General features: G+C 42.0%; 2 protein-coding genes across 2 annotated transcripts; one reads left to right on the top strand and one right to left on the bottom strand.

Annotated features, from left to right (window-relative positions):
- Window positions 1-4,184: 4,184 nt before the first annotated feature.
- borcs6 (BLOC-1 related complex subunit 6) lies at window positions 4,185-14,253 on the top strand. The gene is made up of 7 exons (XM_080497164.1): window positions 4,185-4,218; window positions 6,539-7,173; window positions 7,573-7,759; window positions 8,970-9,152; window positions 10,653-10,816; window positions 11,090-11,173; window positions 11,270-14,253. The coding sequence occupies exons 2-7, from the start codon at window positions 6,550-6,552 to the stop codon at window positions 11,393-11,395; spliced, it is 1,368 nt and encodes a 455-aa protein (XP_080353290.1). The 5' UTR covers window positions 4,185-4,218; window positions 6,539-6,549; the 3' UTR covers window positions 11,396-14,253.
- A 2,843-nt stretch (window positions 14,254-17,096) lies between these two features.
- On the bottom strand, window positions 17,097-22,079 carry LOC308130098 (hyaluronidase-1; the record flags this gene model as incomplete). The annotated part of the gene is made up of 6 exons (XM_080496290.1): window positions 17,097-17,495; window positions 18,459-18,641; window positions 18,910-18,996; window positions 19,228-19,374; window positions 20,246-20,494; window positions 21,498-22,079. The coding sequence occupies 6 exons, from the start codon at window positions 22,077-22,079 to the stop codon at window positions 17,097-17,099; spliced, it is 1,647 nt and encodes a 548-aa protein (XP_080352416.1).
- Window positions 22,080-23,976: the final 1,897 nt, after the last annotated feature.

Raw genomic sequence — 23,976 nt, 5'->3', positions numbered from 1 at the left:
TCACGTCTTCCTGACAATGACAGAAACACTTTACGAAAACCGCTTCTGAAATTGTCTGTTCCGGGAGATGTCCAAAATTAACAAAAGGAGCTCAATACCAACACGATGACAAGGTGTTGAAGAAAAACAGTTTTTTTATAGAGATGGTGACTCAAAATGGTTTTATATTTATTGGTAGCTATTGTCTGTTTCCTTCAAAGTATTCAATAAAAAACACACCGCAGAGTTGGGAAATACAATGAACACTTTGGTCGATAAAACGAGCACTCCGGAGGGGAGGATTTTGGCATTTGCCGCACAAAATGACTCACATATCCGTTTGACTTCTTTCGCCGCCACTCACCCAACCAGAAAGGCCTCTTTTTACCCTTTTGCTCATAAATGTGCCTTTTAGGTGTAATGAGCGGTTCATGCACTTCACCACAATATCCCTTTCAGAAAAGTTTTCATGCTGAATAAAACTGTGTGTTCATGCTGAAGATTGAATTTTACAGCCTAGTGCCTCAGACAGTCCTCTGCCACTCTGGGAGTAATTCCGGCTGAGATTTAAGGACATTGTGGTTGTTGATGGTGCCCCCTCCTCTTGCTGGTAACCACAAGACCTCCTGTCCAAACATTTTTGATAGTTTCATCAGTCATCTTCTCCAGTGATGAAAACTTGTGAGAAAGTCAAAGAGACACTCTTCCAAGGATCACCATTTCCCCCATGACAAAAATAACAAAACATATGAAAGAGCATACCTAAAGCCAGCTAACCACTCTCCTATGGTATGCAAATGTGCAACCACAACCACTCTATAGCGTATGTCTGGATGTCATTTAATATTAATGAAATGATGTCTGGCGAAAGCCCACTGGCATCCATGGGTGAATTACAGGTTCAACTGAACGAACGGGCTGAATGACTGTGAATGAGGGTGAATGGGTTCTTCCAAATTCTCCCAAAGCTGGACTGGTAGTTTCTCAGTTGACAGATGTGATGGGTTTGTCCCAAGAAAACAGCGGGTGGGGTATTGCTCATGTTCTCAGGCTATTGGCAGCAGTACGATGATCTAACAGCGCTTCTTTTAGGCGACGAACCCTAACCGTTACTGAGTCGCAATTCATGGGCTGTTGGGAAAATATACTGAAAAATTGACCCACGGTTTTTAGTGATGACAAATAAACCACATCGAAAACATCACCTCATTTGCCAAAGATCCACCCATCTGTCTTTTTCACCTAATTAATTCAGTTTAAGGCTGCAGGGGCTGGAGGGTATGGCAACTGGCATTGGGCAAAGAGCAAGTTATATCTAGGAGAGTTTGCCTGTTACTTCACATTTGATGTGATACAGACTAATGTTTTCCATCAAAACCAACATTTTGTTTTAATCAGTAAGTGCTTTCTATAATATAAACCAAATCTATTTGGCATAAGACAGTTTTGAGTTTTGAGATATCGATTGAGTTTGATTCAGGATGGATGAGAGGTGATATGCAGCTCTGCTTTGCTTAGATTTCAAAATACATGTATTTAAAGTGCTTTGTGTGGTCCACTGAAAGACGTTTTGATAACTATCAGGTGGATACATTTTAAAATAGGCGAGAAGATGGCAGAGCGTAGCAAACTGGTCTGACCATTGAATAGATGGTGAAGTCAAAGTGTCTCAAAATGTTAATCTGTAGTCAACAACAACAACAAAATAAATAAATAAATAACAGCATTTACAAAGGTGCAACTCTTTTTTGTCTGAGCATGTTAAAGATGTTTAATCAGAAATATTCGACCTAAAATATTTGTATATGTCAGTTGTGGGTACCTGACTGTGACTGCTGCTTTGGCAGTGAATGTTTAAACGTTCTCTCTCCAAATTCAATTATGAAAAAACCACATTAGTATCAGGACACATGCTTCCAGTTTGGATTGTATCCATCGTTTTCCTAAATCTTGCCTTTCTTGTGGCCCTTACATGTCTGGTAAAACAGTTTCTCTCTGAGAGTCATGTCGTCAAAGAGGAAAGGTAACTGGGACATTTTGGATAAAGGCTTATTTCTAAAGCCTAATTGTAGAATTAGGTAAAAAAAATTTCAGACTTTGATGTTAGTCAAATAAGGAGATGCAACAAATGGGATGAGGCAGCTGGATCTCCACCGAGAGCGAGGGCGCAGCTGGCATGAATGCAAGGGGGTAGATTAGACATGTTACAAGATCTTCAGATGTGGTGGCTGTGTGGTTTTGAGCCCGCTCTCCTCTTGTGCAGCAGTGTTTGCCATTTGTGACCACATTCAAGGATTTAAAAGCCACAAACACTGGCTTGAGTTCCACTGCAGAGACAAAAAAAGGCAAATCAAGGTATTCTCATTATTCCCTCTGTCAAGGTTAGTTAAACAATTTAAAGGCCATTTCTGGAAGAGATCACTATGTGAGAAGAGAAAAACACCAGCTTGGTGGTGTCTAAATGGTATTTATTGTCTTGAATACCTCTGATAAGAGCTGTTTTGTAATACAGTCATGGGCTAATGATACATCCAGAACAAACATTTATCTTTTTGACAATGCTGTTGAATGACTTTAAACTCAAAACACTAAAATGATATTGATGGTTGACATTATTTACTTGTGTGTCTATCATTTTGGTAGATAAAACCTCTTTTCCATTGAAAATAGTACTCTGATGACTGAGATTTTAAGAGATTCCATAAAGTGAACAAATGAGATCAGATCGAGGGTGAAAATGCCATTTTTATAGTCTTATATGGGGCTTATATAGTTTTACAGCTTGACATATACAACATTTCATGTATACATTTGGAACAATTGCTCCCACTTCTTTGAATTAATATACACTTTAAAATTATAGCAATAACTTATTAATTTGATCAATATCTGTTTATTCTAGAACCCCAGAATCTTGAAAATGGAAGAGGAAGATTAATTTAGTGGCATGCACCCTTAGAGTCTTCTGCTTTCCATGATCAGAATTCACTGAAGACAAGCAGGGAGCCAATTAAACTAAACATTAGCAACTTTTTACAAAACAGCTTTTTTCAAATTGTGTTTCATATAACAACAAAATACATCCTCACTTCAAAGAAATTGCACTATTTTAAAATGAAATAAAATACTCCGTTGTTGCTAAAGAGATGGTAATTCAGCTCAACTCTTAATTCAACTGCTGTACATAAATTGTCATAAAAACAAAAGACACAAGAATAAAGTCTCATGCTGTTTAAAAAAAAAAAAAAAGCTAAGGAATAAAAATTGAAAGGTAAGACAGGACAAGACCATTAAAATATTTTTTTTTAAACAAAAAAACTGTCTTATAATGAACTCTAAAGCGTGCAGGTTAAATGTTAGGGGCACAGCTATACCAAGAAGTGATAGAAAGCCTGTATAACCCTTTAATCTACCAATAAAATCCCGTGGCAGGATAAAATCTCCAAAACACACTGGACTGTACTTGTAGGCCCCAGGCAGAGAGCCTGTGGTGTTTGTCTCCATCTGTTGGGATAACAGATGCATGCAAAATGGACAGTGGAGATTCGAAAGGAAACTGATTTCATTAATTTAGCTTCAGTATTAATGGGCTATATTTTACACTTAATCACTATTATGCACGCAACATAAAATAATCCTTAACAGAGACAAATATCAGCTTTAAAAGCTAAAGAACTATTCAACTTTCAAAGATCAATGTCATATGCACACCAGTAAAATAATGCTTCCCCGTACAAGGAAATTCGTTCTCAGCTGGTTACAGAGAATGCCAGCAGTAAAATAGCAGGTAGAAGAAAATAGTGCAAGATAGGTCAAAAAAATGTACAATACCTAAACAAAAGAAGTGCAAAACGTGGGAAAGAAATGTATGCATACAAAAAAAAACAAGTGTGATATGAAACAGCATGAAAGTGTGCACTCAATTGCGTACCAAAGCTATATTATTGATTTAGTGTTAACTCTGGCTCACTAACAGGAATCTGATGGCACTGGAGAACGAGGTGATTAGAAACTAAAATTATTTATGGTCGAAATGTAAAATAAACTTGAATAAAAACATATTGAATTTGATTAATATTTTTACATATTGTTTGGAAGTAGTGGTCGTTGTTATCTCTTATATTATTGTCAAGCGTAGTTTTGTTGAGGCGGAACGCTTCTTTGTTAACAAGTGAGAGGGGAGGATTATTTCGGTCGGACTTGGTAGTACCGCACATCTTCCAGGTTTAAACTGCTCTGGTGAGTGATTACTTTACCTAAATGCACTTCACACACATTCTGCGCCAACACGTGGACACATAACTATCGATGATGACGTTTAGCTGCCTTCATTGTGAAAGCTTGTCAGATAATAGAAGGAGAGCATTGGGGATGTTGTGGTTCAGAGGCCCCGGGACAGCTAACGTTAGCCGCACTGCGCTGACAGCGTTTAACAAGGCGACACAGCCACTTCCCCATCCACGAGAGCAGGCTTCCACTTCTCCATTTATGTGTTCGTAACTAACAATATACCCTGAAAGTTGCCCCGTGGAAGTCTTGAAGGAGCAGGCTAACATGAGTGTAGCAGTGGGGTTAAACCCAACACCGTGATATTACGTCATTTATTGTAAAATGGTACCGAGCACCGCACGGTCTCTGCAGACTGACCCTCAAGAACCAGACTGATCATCCACAACCAGCCTGTTCTGAAAATAACAGGGTCAGAGCAGTTTCATGATGATCAGTCTTCCATCCACACAACCAGGACATGAATGCCAGCTGTGTGACAGTGAATCAGTATTACACTCGCACTCCCAACCTGTGAAATGTTTATGAATACTTGATCTAGTTTTAACACAGGCCACATCCCTCTACTGCATTGTTCCTCTAAAATTCTTCAATTTGATAGAATTGTTCTGCTGCCAACAACTGTTTTACTTCATTGTCTTGGGGATGCTCTGCAGAAAAGTCTGCTGTTTTTATTACCTTGTTTATAGAGTACTTTCCAAAGTATTGGTTCATTGGCTTTTCCTCAGAAGAAGTCAGAAGAAAGGTTTCCCTGCACCACTCTCAAGTTTCATCCTTCTTCTATCCCACTTCGTCCTGTACAGATCGCCAGTACGTCACAAAATAACAGACAACCACACACACTCACATTCACACATAGGGGCAATTTAAGGTCACCAATTAGCCTCACATGCATGTTTGTGGACCGTTGGGAAGAAACCGGAGGAAATCCACGCACATACGGGTATAACATGCGAACTCCACACAGTAAGGCCAGCCCGGTATTCGCCAGGAGGGCTTACCACTGTTCCGCAGTGTGGTCTCCTCTCCAGTTTACTCGTGAGGAATTCCAAAAACTTTAGCATGAACATATTTATTCGTGTGAGTGAAGCCGGCTTAATATTACTGTATAAACAACCAAAGACACAAATGTTAGGCCTGTTCTATATTTTTTAGTCTCCAAAAACAACATTTTCTCTCAACAGCAACTGGCTCACAGTTCCAGGCGTTTCCAGCTCATTTTGATAACTAATGTAATATATTTTTCCACTTCTATTACCTCCAAACTTGGAGACGATTGGGTAAGTTGATCACAAGACTGAGCAGGAGAGGACTTTAAAGCAGTAAAATTGAATCAACAATATTCAATAAGGGTGATATAATTACATAGTAACAAACATATTGCAATACGTGTAATGTGCACTGGACAATCTTATTGTTGTTTTGTAAACTTGCTACACAATGACAAGTTAGTAAGCAGGAATTTCTGGTTCAAATTTGGGCTGGGGGACGTTTCTGTGTGGAGTCTCCATGTTGTCTCTGTGCATGTGTGGATTTTCTTGGGGTTCTGGTTTTATCCAACAGCTTGCAGACATCCATGTAAGGCAAGTTGTGCCTTGTAGGTGTGAATGTGTGGTTATCTTACTGTGTTTGCCGTAGTCAGCTTGTATGGCTTCGGCCACCCTCCTAACGAGCCTCAAAACTGCTGATCCAAGCAGTATAGAACATAAGTGAATAAAATCTGTAGCTACATTTGCTGACGTGTCCTTATTTTGTTTCAGTTGCTATATTGTGTAAAATACCTTGCAAGCGGTCTTGAAGGTTAATGGGTGGATAAGCAGGTGGTGGACTTTAAAACTTTGCGCACAATAAAGGGAAGGATTCATTCACATTATCTAACCCTTTAGCGTTGCATTGAATATCAACTCATATTCACAAAGTAATATTAGATGGAGTTGGCATTCAAAGATTGGTGAAGCAAGCTTGTGACCAGAAGTTCACTTGTTCGATCTGCACTGCCTCCAGATCGCCACTGTAGGAGTTTCTGACGTTGCTAGTGGATGATGGTTTCCCTACTTGTGATCTGCAAGGATCTTTGCACCAATGATGAAGCACAAGAGAAATGTCGGAAGCATTGCTTGTGAAAAAACTAGTTTTCAAACATGCCACGGTATTGACAGCCTTAATTAAAAAGCAGTGGTACTCGGTCAACATGGTAAAACCTGCTAACATAGTCACAAAAACGGGAGTCATGTGCATTGTATTACAGTGACATGCTTTCTCTTTTCTCCAGCAGGTGGAGGGATGAGTCTCTCCCCTGTGACTGGCACTGGAGTGCCAGAAACGCCTAACGGGGTTGCGACTCCTGTTACTCTGGAGAACGGCCCCCACGGAGCCGTGTCGGTGCACTGTGGGGGGAGCACATTGCCCGATCCCGGAGAGGATTCAGCAGACAGGCCTTTTGCACACACAGGGAACCATGTTGACGTGGAGAACAGAGTGAATGATGGCAAAGGCCATTTGGACACAGAGATGGACATTGGTGGGAAGATGTCTGGTTTGTCGTTACACAGTTCTCAGGCGGCAGATTCCGCCTTCTCTGCTGCCACAAGCACGGAAGACACTGACTCGGCACCCAAAGACTCAGACATTTGTCAGACCTCTGAGACTGTGTATCATCCCGATGGTCTGTGGGAATCGGCACAGCATGGACAGTCCAAAGAGTCGTCCAAGCGAGGAGGCGCCGGGGCTGCGGACAGTCGGCAGACAGAAGCGGAGACAGTAGATGAAGGCGCTGGTTGCCAAGAAGAGGAGGAGGAGGAGGATGAGGAGGAAGATGGAGAGAAAGAGAAACAAGATGAGGAGGACGATGAGAAAAATGAAAGCAAATGGAGAAATCAGCATGCAGGGAAGAGAGCGGAGGCTGAGGTGAGCACTGGGATCATTCTTTTGGCATTTCAGCTGTAGCAGAAGGGCCACAGGTTATCGTGAGAGGGAATGAAAGTTAAGAGATGAATCGAGAACAATGTCAACAGAGTGCTCGTGCGGAGGAAAGTTGGTGAGCCATCAGAGCTCGGTTCCTTTTCAGCAGAGTCCACTGAGATTTTGGTATGCTTGAAATGAAGTGCAGCCGGCTGACTGACAGGAAGGTAATTATAGATTTTCCAGTGGATAAACTTCAAAGCGAGGACAGAAGCTGTCTATCAAAGAGAAGGGTAGAGTTTTAAATAGCAGCAGACATGTCTATGATGTGTTCTTAATTAATAAGCAGTGATTTAAGTCTCACCCATCCTCTTCTGGATTCCACCCTTTCACCTATGTTTGCAGTCCTCGAGACATTACTCCTCCTCAGCTCCTGGCCCCAGCACCTCGTCCTCTTCGTCTCCTCAAACTCCGCTCCTCCCCTCAGATGATGCCCCCTGTCCTCCTCACATCATGGCCCAGGTCTGGGTTCGCAATGTCCGGGGGATGCAGGACAGCAAGAGCCTGGATGAAATCAGCCAAGCGTGCGGAGGTAGATACCTGTCGGAGAGCTTCCATCTTGTTTAATGGAGTTTGAACCTTCAGAGCTAAATAGGACGTGTTTCTGTTCATATGATTCCACCTTTTCTAAAGACCCATTGCAAAATCAAATCAGTCATCGTCTGCAGCAATAGACTTTATCTTCTTTTCATTTGTAGGTTTTGGTTAATCAGGGTGGCCCATTGAGGTTAACAATCAGCTTTTCATTAGAATCTGTGCTAAAAGAGAAGTAGATATAGAATCACACCTTTACTAAATCACACATTTAAAACACAAATAAGACAAAATGTTAGGTTAAAAATAAATAAGCAAATCATGAAAAAAACCAAAACAATTGCCTCACGTGGAACTGAGTTCATGGCCGCACGGTGGTACAGTGATTAGCGCTCTTGCCTCACAGCGACAATATCATGGGTTTAAATCCCAGCCGGGTATTTCTGTGTGTATGCGCGTTTCCTCTCTCAGTCCAAAAACATGCATCTGAGGTTAATTGGTGACACTAAATTGGCCCGAAGTGTGTGTGTGTGTGTAGTTGTGGTTGTGTCACTGTGTTTGTCCTGTGATGGAGTGGCGGCCTGTCCAGGGTGTACCCTGCTCTCGCCCACAGTTAGCTGGGATTGGCTCCAGCATCCCGCAGCCCTGAACAGAGTAAAGGCGGTATAGAAGCTGGATGGAATCACGTTCAAGTGCTCTCAGTTTCCCAGGAAAAGAATGCAACAAATAGAGAGAATATATTAGAGAATAAAAGCAATGACAACCACCACTTCTCTGTACAACAAGCTCACCTTAGCAGGAAGGCAGTGGCCTGGGAATTGACCTCGTATTTGAAGCTGAACCAATGAGTGAGTCTTCAGGTGGCCTATAGAGGCCTATTCTCCCAAACATACAACTCAGAGTGGTGGTCAGTGTTTTGCTGTTTGGGTTAAACCTCACAGAACAATTGTAATCAGATCCAAACTTTCCAACGCCCTAAACGGAGGCAGTCATATTCAAAAGATCTGTTTAAAAACAGGTTTTTGCATTTTTATATGAAAGGAAAAAAACCCATCTCGATTTTCATACACAGCAACCATCTCCATTTGATCATTTTCAGCTCTCAAAGGGAATAAAAGATTGTACACAAGTATTAAGGTGTTGGCTCGAGTGTTTCCCTGGTTCTTAGTGAGTTAAGCCCCAGCGGCTGGTATTTGTGTGTCTCGCAGGTGGCTCAGGGGCCCGAGGCGGTGGCAGAAGTGGGCAGTCGGAGGGCCGGCGGGCCACCATCTCCTCTGCTCTGGAGCTGGAGGGGACCGTGAGCCAGGAGGGAGACCTGACCAACTTCATCACCAAGAACCTGGAGCAGAAGATCAAAATGAGCTCCAAGCCCAGTCTGGACTGCAGCGACTGTGAGTACAGAGCTGAACTCAACTCGTTCCATTCAGGCAGTTTTCTCTTTTTATAATCTTGGTAACTCATGACCGGATTAGTGGAAACGCACACGGTCTTCCCCTTTGGCCCAGTCAGCTTTCATTCAATTATTCATTCATAGCTTCGGTCATTTACAAACCACGAGAGGTGAAGAGGAGCCGAAGCACTTGACTCACTTCAGCAAATGAATTGCTGTGTCTGTTGACTTGTCATGAACAGAATCATCTGATGTTCTTCAGCGTCTCTGCAAGCAGTCATGTGATTTGTCCCAAATGGCTTTTTTAATATACTTGAGATGCATTTACATATTTTTTGATGTCCATCTTAACTTGGTAAACACACACACACACACACACACACACACACACACACACACACACGCGCACACGCACACGCACACGCACACAAAGAAAACATGTAAATGTGGGTCAGCAGCCTTTCTGATAGCAATCAGGTTACGTTACTTACCCTCATCGAGGTTTGATTTGATATCATTGAAACTGTTGCATCACTGTAAATTGCAAACTCACGTTTGCGTGTGTTTGGATAACTTCTCGTCTTATGAAACGCAGTGCAGCTGAGGTGACATGGCGAAGGGGAACTGGTGGTTACACAAAGCATCATACACGTCACAGACTTGCTCTCAGGATCCAGCCAGTCTTTCTCTCCTCACTGGGGAAGATGTTTAGCTGAATAATTCAAAGGTGAAGGAGACTCGCACTCTCTCCTCTGCTCTCGTCATCTCTCTCCATTCTCCCAGCGGAATAAATTAGCCTCAGACCATGTTGGAGGGAGACTGCAGAGAGTCCGATGGAAGCCGATGTATTTTCTTAAAGGTCATACGCGCATACTATATATACTGTCATTTGGCGGATCTCCCAAAGTCCTGCCGGTTGAGTCTGTGGGGTTTGTCCATTACCAGCCATCTGTCTTGTCAGGTTTTTCGGGGAGGAAGCCGCTGAAGCGCTGCCCTTCAGTCAGAAGCCCCTCTGGATGGGAGTGTCAGCTAAACTGGCCACTCAATTTAAACACGGGAGCACGGTCAATATGCCCTCTGTGGCAGCTCATTCCCGCTACCTGCTGATTCAATTAAGATGGATGACTCACAGACGTTGTTTAGACTGGAGGGATTTATTACTGGGTTCCTGCCACTGCCTTGACAGGAAACTCTTTCACGGATGAAAACGCCTTTTTTAAAACTCCCATCAGCCACCTGTGTGTCGTGTGTTTCGAGATTTAATGACTCCAGGCACGAGCGCGCTTATGGTTAAGTGCATAATTTGTAAAAATATGTGTGGAGTGGCTTTTGTGAGAGCAGGTGTTGCTTCAAATGAGGATAATTCTTCAGTTTCGCTTGAGCTGGATTTGTGTTTTGTTTACTCTGTTTGTCTGTTTGAACGGTGTTGTACCTGCGGTTGCCGTCCGTCGGCATCGGCCTCTTCATATTCATGACACGATCTTTCCCTCCCTCCCCCCAGCGGACTGTTCGGGCCCCATCTACCGAAGCCGGGGATTGTCGCGAAGACCAGCCGATATTCCTCCCATCGATCCCGCCGTCCTATTGGACCTCCAGAAGCACACACAGGAAGTGGCGCACAGTGTGGAGATGATGATGCGGAGCCTCAATGGAACCATCCAGAATGCGAGTCCCAAATATCGGCAGTTTTTAGGCTATTTGTTTTTGTAGTGTAATTCGTCACAGCACTCTGAATCTGTACGAAGACCGTGAGTCATGAATCAAGGAGTTGTGGGAAAACTCATCCATAAAACTGTTTGCAAATGTCGCATTTAATTTAGGAGAATTTCATGGTATAAAAGTAAAAGTACTTTAAACACTATTACAAATGCAATTTCATGCACACGACTGATGGTTTAGTCTGTGTCGGTGATGGATCTCTCTGGTTTGTCCATTTAGATGACCGCTCTGAGTGTGGGCTACATCCAGACCTACAGAGACTCTGTTGACAGCCTGGGAGAGTCTGTAGACATGAGCATAAAGGTGAGATACAGTGTATTTATTTAAATTGTATTGCTTGTCCCCGTTAGATAAAAGAGCTCAGCTCTGAGAAACTCCCCGTGTTCTTTGCTTCCGCAGGGCATGTACACGCTGATGGCTCGCTGCGAGGAGCTGGACCGCTCCATGCAGCCCATACACACCCTGGCGGCACAAATCCGCGACATCAAACGTACCCTGGACGCTCTGGAAGCCATTTGCAAGTAACTCCGCCCGCCCGGTGCGATCGCACACATCCCCGCTTCAAAGATCCGACTCTTGAGCACGTCCCCAGCGAGGACGTCTTGTCAGCAGCTCGCTCCTCTGCAGGTAGCACACACACTGAGGCATCGTGCACCTCCGGAGTCCTGGAACCATTGCGACTAGGCATGACGGATGAGTGGCACTTATAATTTCTCTGTCCTTTGTTTGGAGGTCACCGTGTCTGTGTCGTGAGGTCGCGAATGAATCGTGCTTAATTTGCTCTCGTGGCTCAGCTTTTTCTCCAATTTTGTATTTTGGTTTTTGTTTTGTTTTTTCCACTCATTTCCTCTATTCAAGTTGTCAAGAAACCAAATCTCACAAACTAAGACACGTGTGGAACCACAGACATAAATAAATCCTGGGATATGTTGGGAGAGACCTCTTTTACAAGTTTACGGTGTCTGGAGTGGGATTTCCTCCGTCCAGCCTGCTTGGTTCAGATTGCACTAACCTCTCCTCGCCACACGGGGTCGACGTTTCTCTCTTTGTCTGTGGAGAGGTGAGAATAAACTGCTGAGAAGACAGTGACTTTTGCACAGGACCTGAAAGTCTATTTTTTATCTTATGCAACAAAGATCCGATTCTTTCACTGCAGGCTGAAATAGGGAAGAGGAGCATCTTGTCTGTCTGTTTTTATATGTTTGTTTGTTTGTTTATTTATTCACTATGTCGGCATGCACGTGTGCTCAAAAGCCGTTTGTGTCATCGGGAAGTAGAAGAGTCAGTACTGAGTACTGTGTATTATGCTCCACCAGTACTGTTTCAGTCCATCATCCACTCACATCTGTGCAGAAGAAACTTTTAACATGTAAATCACAGATCTGCTGCTCTCATGCCTCCACAGTTTTCTGAAATGATCAGAGCAGTTTAACCTTTATGTAGCCTTCACACTGGCTTTAAACGTTATTTCTGAAATAGTCCGTCATGCAAAAGCTTTCAGTGCTCGGAATGAGTTTGACTTGAAGGCTGGATGTCAATCCACAAAATGAAAAACAAAAAAACATTTAACTGGACACCAGAATTATCACAATCAAATTTAGTTATGAGTAATGAAATAACTGGACAAACAATTCAGCTTTTAATGATAAATTTGAGATTCGTCTTTACAAGATGTCATCATACTGAATAAATAGGCAACATTTTCAATGTCAGGCTAATTTTCTGTACATCACTGGTTCTAGTCCGTCATATACGCAAGGTCATTTTATGTGTTTCTGGAGGAAATTAAATGCAGAAAATGTAATTGTGTTGTTGAGATGTCAGCCCGGTTTCTGAAGACCGCTGGATCACTTTCACTCCCCTGCTGGGACTCGGTTAATAAAGTAAAACGGAGACATTTTATCAAGGTAAACGGAGGCCTCAGATCTGTGCCAGCAGTGAGTAATTCCTTCAGTCTCTTACTCGTTTGGCTCATGATTTTCGTCATGGCTCATAATGGATATTTATGTTTAAAATAAATAACATGAAGATGCTTTAATAAGTTAAGTCCCTTAACGTCAACTACCATTCACAAGAAGTCTGGATGGTATGGCAAAGCTTGATTTCAACATTATGAATTCTTCAAGCAGAAACATTAATACACCCAAATGAAACTGCTTTTCATTTCCAGGAATACAAGGAGCTCACGGTGTGCTTAATGTCTTTAAATAGGATGGTGTTTGTGCGGAAACAGCTCTGCCGCTCTAAAGAGAAGCTGCTTTTCAAAACAGCTTTGAATGATTTAAATGAGTCATAAGTTGTGGGACTTCAATCTTGAGGTTTTTGCTCAAGCTTCAGGTTTCACTTTATGTCTTTCGATGTCGGCCGTTCATTGACCCATTAAATACAACTGTGTTTAAGTAGCGGTCACCAATAAGATCTGTTTCACAAATTACACAGCCGTCAACCTTTCTGCAGAACCTTTTCCTCATCATAGCGAAGATTCAACTTTGATTTCTTTGAACAAAGAAGAGTTAAACTTGGGAAGCGGGCTGTTTGGAGTCAGTCATCAGCCTTTGGGTGTCAATTAAGACGGACTTTCACCATTTAAAAGGTAGTGTTTATTTCACAGAATGATGATTGTTGCTAATGAACCATGACACTTGATTTAAGAAACTCTGGTACTTCTGTTTTTGCACTGGTGGGACTTGTGTAGTAGATCATAGAACGTGTACTAGATTTTTAAGCTAATACTCATACATGTCCCTTATTACTAATTATTAGTGTAATGAGATGAATGGTGGGGTATTGGCCAGCCTAAACTGGACACCTTTATATTAGTTGTGCTTTCTGTTACTCAAGCCAGCCACTGAAGAGTAATACTACAAGAAACGGACATCAGACTTGATATAAATGCCGTATTGGGAAAGATCATTTCACAGGCTCCACAAAGACAACAGCTATTCAGACATTAAGTTTTTCTTCTTGTTTTCAACTTTGTGAACAAATAAAAAGCAGAACTAGAATTTCAAAAAATTTTTTATTTAAAGTGATGCATTCTTCTGGAAAAATGTAAGTAAAGATATGATCATCTTGTACTAAAAACATGGCTGTAAAGATGTCGATGCTCTTTTGTAGGTGAAGGTGAAATTGTCCAGAGAAAAGCCTTTTTGAAGTCTCCGTAGAATTTTTTTGAAAGCGAGAAAGGATCCAATGACAAGAAAAGAGAGAAATGTCATTTTCCTGTTCATAATATATGTTAATGTATGATCCATGACTTCTCTGTGTTACGATCAGATGCATCTGTGTACATATGACCTCTTTCTGTAACAAATGATTTCGATACCCTTGGTCTTGAGTGTATATTTTAATGAAAAACAAATAAATTTACATGAGCAGCAAAAGCGGTCTGATGTGATTTACAAGGAGTGATGCCGGTTTCTTGTGACCGACCGTAATCCCGAGAGCGACGGAGTCACCTTCATTTTATTATTTACAATCGAGCTCCTTCCACGGCCCAGGAGGTCGGCGTTGATGATGTGTAGTTTCTCCTGATCTCAGGCAGAGGAGGCCAGAGAGCTCAGTCAGAGTGTCGGGAGGTTCACATAAGTCAGTGTCACATTGGTGAACCGTAAAAGGTGGTTGTTTTGGGGGGGTTGTAATTTATTGATTTTTTTTTTTTATTAAGAGGAGGCAAAGTGAATGAGTCGGTATACTTAAAAACAAACTTCTTCCACAATCCTTGCCCGAAGCGAGACATTCATACGCCACAAAAGCCTTATCTCCACGTCATATAGTCACATTTTCAACAATATACTTTCCAATATGTTTCACATGAAGAAATAAAGTTGTTAATTTTTGTCTTTCATCAATGCCTCTCAAAAAGATTTCAATATCATTGGAATCATTTTATTTTGACATTCCAAGAGAATAAAACTGAAAAGTTTCAAGCCCTCTTAAAATTTATGTTGTGATAATTATAACCTCAGATTGAAAAAAATAAATAAATTGGAAAATCATCTGATCTTGAAAATTATTTATAAAGGTAAAAATAGATTGAAGATAAGAAAAACGTAACAAAAGATGCTTAAAATGTCATTGTGTAAAGTTCCATTGTTTGATGGTTTTGTAGAGGTGGAGCTTACAAGTTAGATAAGAATGCTTGACGTTCCCCGGTTTGATTTCCAGAGCCGACGGGTCACCACTGTGGGTCCCTGAGGAAGACCTTGGCCATTTTCCAATACCCATACTTGTCTATACTTGTGTTCTCGTGTACCCGTGAAACATCGCCCGTGGGAAACCAAGTACTGAGTACAAGTACTTAAGCCTTTTCTCACCGAGTATACGCATGGAATACCTGGGTGTATTCTCGCTCTGCCCTCTTTATCGAGGATGTATCCACACCGGACCTGTGTCGGCTTTTGGAAGACAAGTTACCCATAATGCATTTGGCAAGAGATGGCAGAGGAGATCCGTACTTCCGAGGACGCCCTGCAAGTAGTTACTCATGACGTATGCGAGTACACACTGGCGTTCCAAGAATTGGAAAGTGGCCTTTAACTCTCAGGTTGAGGAAAGAAGACATCCAGGTGACGTGATCCACTGACGACTCTTTAGTGCAGCTGAATCACCTTGGTGATAATTTGACTTCATTCAAGATCATCTTGAAACTGGATTGAATGCTTCTCCCGGGAAATGAAGAAAAAGGTAATACTGTCTCTTCAAGTCTGAAGATTAAATCACTTGTGTCGTGTTTGAATTTCAGAAATGACAAGCGTGTCTCATTGAATCATCCCATGTCTAAGAATCTAGTCTCTAAAAATATTACAATACATTATAATGACATATGAACAAGCTCAATATTGACAAAAAAACATTTTTAAACCTTTCCTTAAATGCCTGGTGTCGTAATGAAATGTGGGTCAAATAATAAATCATCAATGTCCAATAGTATTTGTTGTTTGTTTTGGGGTTTTTTTCTTGTTTTTTTTTTAAGGCAGATTAAAGGTTCAGGTTACCCAAAACACATAGTTTGGCTTTAATTGTCGAGAATGTAACATGTTCCCTGACGTTTCCGCTTTGACGATCCATCATTTCAGATGAATGTTCCAGTGAAAAGCAATGAACCAAACAGTCAGAGGATAATTTGGTATTATCCTTATCCAATTACTTTACAGAACTTGCCCTTTGTCTCTCCAGAGAAAGTAGAAACCTGAGTATTGTAGGCCTCGGAATGAAAAATTGAGTTCCAGATAACGTTCACCTCCATGAATATGTAACAACAAACGTGCAAAACACATAATCCAGTGCAGTTTTTTTCAAACGGTTAAGCTCGAGTTATTAGCTAATGAGCACTACGCTAAATCCATCTAAATAATGCAATTATGATTCCAACATATTTGTGAGTTTTTTAAGGGAGCCATCTTTCATCCATGATTTCTGTCATGTCGCTGATACATTCAAATTTGCCAAAACTTAAAAAAGTTAAGCACTTCACATGGCGGTGGATTGGTGCAAGATTTTTCTTCCACAAATCAATATTTTTGCTCACATTATATTCTTGCTGAAAAGTATTTGGTAGAATATATAAACAATTCATCATATGTAACGAATTGCCTTCTAGCAAAATATTTTGAGATATTTTCTATTCAGTCACCACCCTGATGTAGCTAAACTGAACACACTAGCTTTTATTTATTTTTGTCTAATCTGTTCAAGATGTTCAGCCTTTCACATTTTGTCGTTCCTAGAATAATTAAATCTGTCAATTTAAATCTTTGGGTTTTTTAAAACCTTTGCTTTTTTCCAGTCAATCAGATGTCGGCAGGCTTTCAGGTAGTCTCAAAGAAACTGAAGCTAAAACAACTTCTACATGAAGGGACAGTCCTTAATAAATCATGTAAAGTGTTAATAATTCAAAGCTACCTATGATGAGTTCCTGAATACAGTAAAAACCATGGAAATGAGTATAATAATAATACGCCCCATCTGAAAGGCTCAAACCAGCCAGTAGAAAAATGAGGAAAAGTGCTTGGATCACTGTCTCTTGGCACATGTGATAGTGATTGATTTGAATTCCACATCCTGCTCTACTTTGTCTTCTTATTGTTTTCTACTGTGTTCCGATTATGTTCCGCTACAAAGCAGCAAACCTGCATCATGCAGGGATTTGTTGTCAAGGGCACTTTAGACAAGTTTGGACTTGCAGTTTTCGCGCTGAGCCCCCAGGTGAAGGTCAGTTCACAATTTAAGGTACCAGGCAAAGGCTTCCAGCCGCCAGCAACAGCAAAACAGTCAAGTCTGGTGCAATCCGGGGGTTGGTCCCCCCGTCTGCAGGTACTTCCAACGAAGGCATCGGACTTCCTGTTCCAGGCGAAGTAGTGTCTCCTCTCAACTCGGTCACAGAGGCACGTTTTGTCACGGGGCCTGTGGTGGAAGTTATCGTGGGCCTAACTACATTTCCGGGAGTATCCTTCCCTGTTCCCCGAACAGATACTCCATCTTTAGGGGACTGCTGGTCTGACACGTCCCTGTCTGCAGTCTTGTACCACTGACATTGGAAGTCTTTCTTCCAGATCTCAGCTGGGTCCGGTTCGGCCGCCTTAGTGTCTGTGTCTGGCTGATCTGTGGCCTTTGTCGCCTCTTCCTGAGAAGGAAGACGGAAAATAAGGCAAACAAAGTCACTTTTACATTCAGAGGACACAATCTCACATTTTACTGTATCACTTTGATTCTGCTCTGATCTAAAAATACAAATATATGGTAAGAAAATAATAAAAATAATTTTTTTCATAGACTTCTGCAGACATGTTCAGATTTCATGTTGGAATACTTCTTTTTGACATCTGAGGTTTTTCAGATACTAATGCATAGCAGTGCTCCAGGGTTTTGAAGTATCAAACTCCACCAGATCATCTTCTGTTGTGTCTCCACTATAGTTTTCTTCTTTCTGTCAGTGACATCCTCGGGCGACTGGACTCCCTGCTGTGTCCTTCCTCCACCCCCCACCCCCCCCCCCCCCCTCTCTTTAAATACAGCGCGACTGCTTGTCTTTATTAGTCCTGACTCAAAATGTGTTTTTCTGTTCCAAACTTTTCTTGCATAGCTTGAGAAGTTTGGTATCATTGCATGTGCCTTTCTCCATGTATACACAAACTGGACTGTGAGCAGCACAAGAGTTAATCAGCCATTCTAAAGACACATTTCCTAAAAAAAAGTTTCTTCAACATTTTGAGATTTTTATTTCTAATCACGGCTGTTTTGTTAGACTCCGGCGGTTCTGTCTGAGTGCAGCTAATTAACTGGGAACTCATTTCAGATTTAACAAGTTTCATCTGTCAGAGGACTTGGTCACCACTTGTCCTGGAGTTTGTCATGCTTTTGCACAATAGCTGCTTTGACAACGCTTCCGGTGTTCGACTCGGCATTGTATCTGAAGATCATTAAACGGGCTTCTCTGAGCATTCCTTAATAGCTTATTTTAGCTGTTAGAGTCAGGGTCTCGCACACAATTAATAATAACTGGAGTACAACACATCAGCAAGCTTTGTTATCTACACTTGCATCTTAAAATCGTCTTTTAATGACATCGCCTTACCTTTTCAGTCACTTTTTCTGCTGCTGTGGGAGGGGGTGGGAGATGGAGATAGGCAGAGCTATCTGGATTTTGACGGATGCACCGACCCCTTCCCTGGCAAAGGGAGGCCGAACAGAGCCGTGTTGCCGTGGTTACGTTGATAGAGTAGGGTCCCAATACTTTACGGACAAACTCTGCCAAATCCTGGCACTCTTTCTGGGATGAAACAGACGTGGATAGTTTGATTTCAGTATAAAGCAAGGTCACCTGTGCAGTTATGAAGACTTCTATTCATTCATCCAATAGCCCATCCATCTCCTGTACGGCTTTATTAAACTCTCCTGCTGGAGATGATGCCAATTGGCTGGACAGGGTGCATCTTGGACAGGTCACTAGTCCATCACAACACGCACTTAAATTTAACCCTGTGTGTGTTTTGGGGTCACACATGAGCTTTAAATGAATGTGAATGTACAACAACTACCTCAGTTTTGGTCTCGCTTCTCTCCCAGATGACGACTCCCGCTGCTCCCATGGCTGCACTTTCTCCTATTGTGTTGACCAGGTCAGCCTGAAAACATAAATATACAATGGAATAAATGCCAAACTGACTTTCCATCATTTGTGTAACAATTTTACTTAACCTCAAATTGAAAACTCAGGAGCAAACATTTCTCAGGAAGCATGGACAAAGCAGATCTATGATACTTTAATCTGCGTTGTGATTTACTTTATTTGTCCAAATGGTCATCTGGTTCTAGTGTACCTGCATTAAAATAGTGCACAAACAAGTTTGTCTCACCTGTGATAGAAAAGTATTCGTTGAGACGTAGACACTTTTTACCAGTGGGAACACGGGCAGATCAAACTCCGCCCCAGTCAGCGATGACACTCGGAGAGCTTCTTTAATTTGACTGGATAGAAAAAGCTTGGCTCCAGTGGTCCCTCCCTAAAGAAAGAGGAGCAGATTGAGCACTGGGTAGCTACAAACCATGAAAAAGCTATTCAAACTTTTTTTTTTGTTTTAATTGTTTTAATTGCTTTAATTGCGAAACACTTTGACTTGCCTCATTTGTTAAAATGATCATTTCAGCGTTCCTCCAGTGATGGACAAAATATTTACTAATTTTAGCTATTTTACAGCTTTTAAAGGTAAAATTAGATTGTATCCACTTCGTGCGACATAGCATTAATCTTAATCTCAAGTTTCATTCCCAATCTCCTCCATAATCTTGACCTCAAAGTTGGTTTTAAGGTAATTGCAATTTCTATTCACTTTCTCATCCTAATTTTCACGGTCAGCTTGTCACTGAACTCACTGTTACTCCCATTGCAATCTCATTTTGCCTTAATCGCCCAGTCTCATAATAATTAACATCATAACTCTGTCTCACTGTCAATCTTATTCTCAATCAAAATATCATCGACAGTCTAATTTGCGTGCCCAGCCTCAATCTGACTCTCATTACCTGTTTAAATCCCACTTGTAATCTTATTCTCGGTCTCATTCTTGATCTCATTCACAAGCTACTTTGCATTCCAAGGATAAGCACACTATTAATCCCAATCTTTCTCTGGTACACTCACACTAATTCTTATTTTAAATCACATTTATAATGTCACCATCCCAATAGCTCTCATTCCCATCTCCACTCTCTCACTCCGGTATGTTCCAGAAACTCAATCCTAATCTCACTCGATCCTATTTTCATTGCTTATCTCTTGTATCTTCATACTGATTCTCATTCTGACGTCGCTGTCCTTCATTCTTATTGTAAGTTTTTTTTTTTTAATGAAGATCAATGTGAAAAATTGCTCACCTGCAGCTTCTCCAGGCTGAGAGAAGGGTAGAGGGCGGAGCTTCGTTTCCAGAGCCATAATAGATCGTCATTGAGAGACATCTCTGACGTGGGGCACCTGCCGGTGTAATTGGCTAACGTAGTTTGGGCGGGGTCACCATTGTAGCAGCTGGGGTAAGGAGAGACGCCCCACAATGCTTTGGGCCTTAGCCTCCTGGCTTCTCGGAGAGTTTCTGTGATGACTGACTGAGCCGCTGCCTCAAAGTCCACCTGTGACACGACGAGAAAATCACTCAGCCTTCCACTGATATTTCACATGATGTTGATAAAAGGCTCAATCGTCCTGCACCTGATTTGATCACTGAACTATCTGTATCATGAGATAACAGACAGAGATAGATTCTCAGGCCGTCCAGTCAAACCACAACTGTTTCAATTCAGGTTTTATGACACATATGTGACGTACACCTCATAAAATTTATGCTCATGCATGATTCAAACTGAGCTACGTGAGAGCAATGTCAATCAAATTCTTTCAGAAAGCGGATTAAGTGTAGAATTTTTGGCTGTGTTTTTCACCTCTACCTCATTAAAAAATGCTCCGGTAAACAACAAATCAACAAGTTCTGCCATGGCTGGTTTTTTTATTATTCCTAATTTCTTCGTTTGATCTTCATGGAAGCCACAGTTCCAGTTATTGATGAGTCTGAAAGGCCTCATTAGATATAAACGGGAATTCATTTTTTAAAAGCAGCTTCTAATTAAATTTCCGGTTTTGAATCCAAGTGCAGTCTTTGTTTCGTTCTCCAGAGCAGCTCCGTCGAGCTCTTCAGAGGATAATGCCTTTGTGTTGGCGTCTTATCTCTTAAAGTACAGCAACGAGTGAAGCACTTGTGTTCATCCTGCTGCATCCTCACTTTTCCCTCCTCGTATCTGGTCCCTCTTTAAAGGTACTCACATACTCACTTTGAAATGTAGCCAGCTTATTTCCGATACTTTGGTTTGATGACCAAAAGCGAAGAAGTCTAAACTTGTCTAATTAAGCGTCATAGGATTCCTCTTGAGAGAAAATTGCATCCTACCCCTCATCTGCCAGCGACTTTTAATGTCTTCTCTCTCTTTCTCCCCTCATTGCATCAAACCTTTAAAGTTCCATTCGTTTATATTTTATATTGTTTTTCTTTTTAACTGACTTTTTTTTTCTGTCTTTTCTAACTTGATCGTTTTCCCCCGACTCTTTTTGAAAAGCCATTTTTCCACGAACTTATCTCACCTTTGACCACTTCTCCAGCTCCTCTGGGGTCCAGTTAGGAAAGAAAGCTTGCAGAAGCTTCCTTGACGCCTCTCGATACATCTCTTGCTTCTCTCTGTTCCTGGACCACTGGGGAACCCACTCGGCCCAGAGCAGCACCCCCAGCCCCAGGTACCTCGGTGCTGGTAAAGCTGCGTCCAGATCCAGCTGTGTCTTCTGCAGATGATTGTCCAGGCGCATGTGCTGCGGTAGCCCCCCATTTATGGGAGTGTCTCTGTCAATAAAGTATGGGTAGTTTCCCAACGTGTCTTCGTAAAAGACGGTGACACGACCGGCCCGTTCCATCCCAAAAGATCTGGCATCCGTCCGTCCCGAGCAGGTGGAGTCGGGGATCCCCCAAAAGACAATAAAAGGCTGACCAGACAGGAGAGGAGGGCGGGTCAGCTTGGGAGGACCAGCCGTACAGAGGCCTGTGAAGGCAGCAAGCAAGAGGAGGAGGAGGAAGACACCCGATGATGAAGCTGCGTGAGTCCTCAGATTGAAAATTGTCTGTTTTGGTTGTGGCTTTGGGTCTGGGTGGGACTGTCGGTCAGTCCACGCCATTGAAGCGACAGCCTCAGACTTTCACCCTTTCAGCCTGTCATCAGCAATCATGTTCCTACAAAAACACACAAGAAGACGTTGACCATTCATCAGTCTGGAAAAAGGATTTGATCACAAAACAAGGTCACTGTTCAACCCACGGCCTGCAAGCCTGAGGCAAAGTAATACTGTCTCATTTGTAGTTGATGTCCTTTTAACAAAACTCACATTAGAACATCTGTCCACATAATAACACAAACACATGGTCTTACTTTGCTCTAATTAGTGCCACATAAAACAGAATAATGTCAATGTAAAATATTTAGAATGACTTTAGTGGAATGTCGTCAGTTCCCAGGCTTTCACAATGGAGGACGTAAACAAAATACGCTTTGTGATTTTGTTTGTCATTGCGAGACTGTTTTTATTGTAGTCCGTGCTGCTATATCCCAGGAAAAACAGGACAGACAGAGGACTGCAAACATGTAAACAGGTTTTTGAGGCTGGAAATGCACGATACGCGTTTTCTCAGAGCACGGGTGCAAACGGTGCAGTGAACAAGTTTTGTTTGTTTAGAAAGTAAAATCCACAAGGTCGCCTAAGCTGAACACATCCATTGTCCACCCGCATAGTTGTACTTGCTTTTGTTGATATTTGTAAACATTCTGACCAGTTTGATGGACATCTACCTCAAGCGATTGTTCAGTGTTGGTGCAGCGGTTTACAGTACAATAATAATAATAATAATAATAATCTTTATTTCTATAGCACTTTTTATACATTAAGCAACACAAAGTGCTTCCACAAAAATTAAAAACAGTGCAAAGATAAAATAGATGAATAAAAAGCAGGTGAACACACACGCACACATGCAGACACACATCATAGATGAAGACATGCCGAGTGATATGGAGACATGGCAGGACACTGAGGACTAAGGTGAGGAAAGGGACATATTTGGGCCGTCCACACTGGGGGCGGCACAACTTCCGACCACAGGGGGCGCCGCCCCACAGATCCCCCCCCAACCGGGCAGACAAGCCAATCCCACCGCATACGCGGGGGACCTGCCAGGTGCCCGGGCAGGGAAACCCATGGGACGGCTCCACCAGCGGCAAAAACCGGCCACCACCAGTGTAGCGCCCCCTAGAGGAACCACTGGAGATAAAAAAGAAAATTAGATAATTATCTGAAATAAATAAATAGAAGTAGATAAATACATTGATCAAATACATAACTATATACACACATACATGTATAAAATCAGTTAAAAGCCTGATTAAAAAGGTGAGTTTTTAACCCTTTTTTAAAAACCTCAATGGACTCTGCAGCCCTGAGGTTCCCCGGCAGGCTGTTCCACAAACGGGGGCCATAGGAGCTGAACGCAGCCTCCCCGTGAGTCTTGGTCCTCGTTTGAGGGACAATTAAAAGGCCGGTGCCGGAGGACCTCAGGGCCCGCGAGGGTTGATATGATAAAAGTAGTTCGGATAAATAAGAGGGTGCAAAACCATTAAGACACTTAAAAACTAGTAAAAGAACCTTAAAATCGATCCTGAAGCGAACGGGGAGCCAATGCAGCAATTTTAAAATAGGCGTGATGTGGGCCCGCCCTCTGGTCCTCGTCAGCACTCGTGCGGCAGAGTTTTGTAGGAGTTGTAGTGGTGCTAAAGTTTTCTTGGGGAGACCAGAGAGCAGGGCGTTACAATAGTCAATTCGACAAGAGATAAAAGCATGCATTAGCACCTCCGCGTTTGCCTGAGAGAGAAATGGGCGGACTCTGGCTATATTCTTCAGATGATAAAAACCAGTCTTTGTGACATTTTTGATGTGTGAGATAAAATTAAGCTCAGAGTCAAAAGTTACGCCCAGGTTCTTTATAAATGAAGATGAGTTAAAATCTAGCAGTTTTGGTAAAAGT

This window comes from Blennius ocellaris (genome assembly GCF_963422515.1).
Source record: "Blennius ocellaris genome assembly, chromosome: 5".
In the NCBI taxonomy this organism is placed as follows: Eukaryota; Metazoa; Chordata; class Actinopteri; order Blenniiformes; family Blenniidae; genus Blennius; species Blennius ocellaris.
This window is presented reverse-complemented; position numbering and strand designations above follow the sequence as displayed.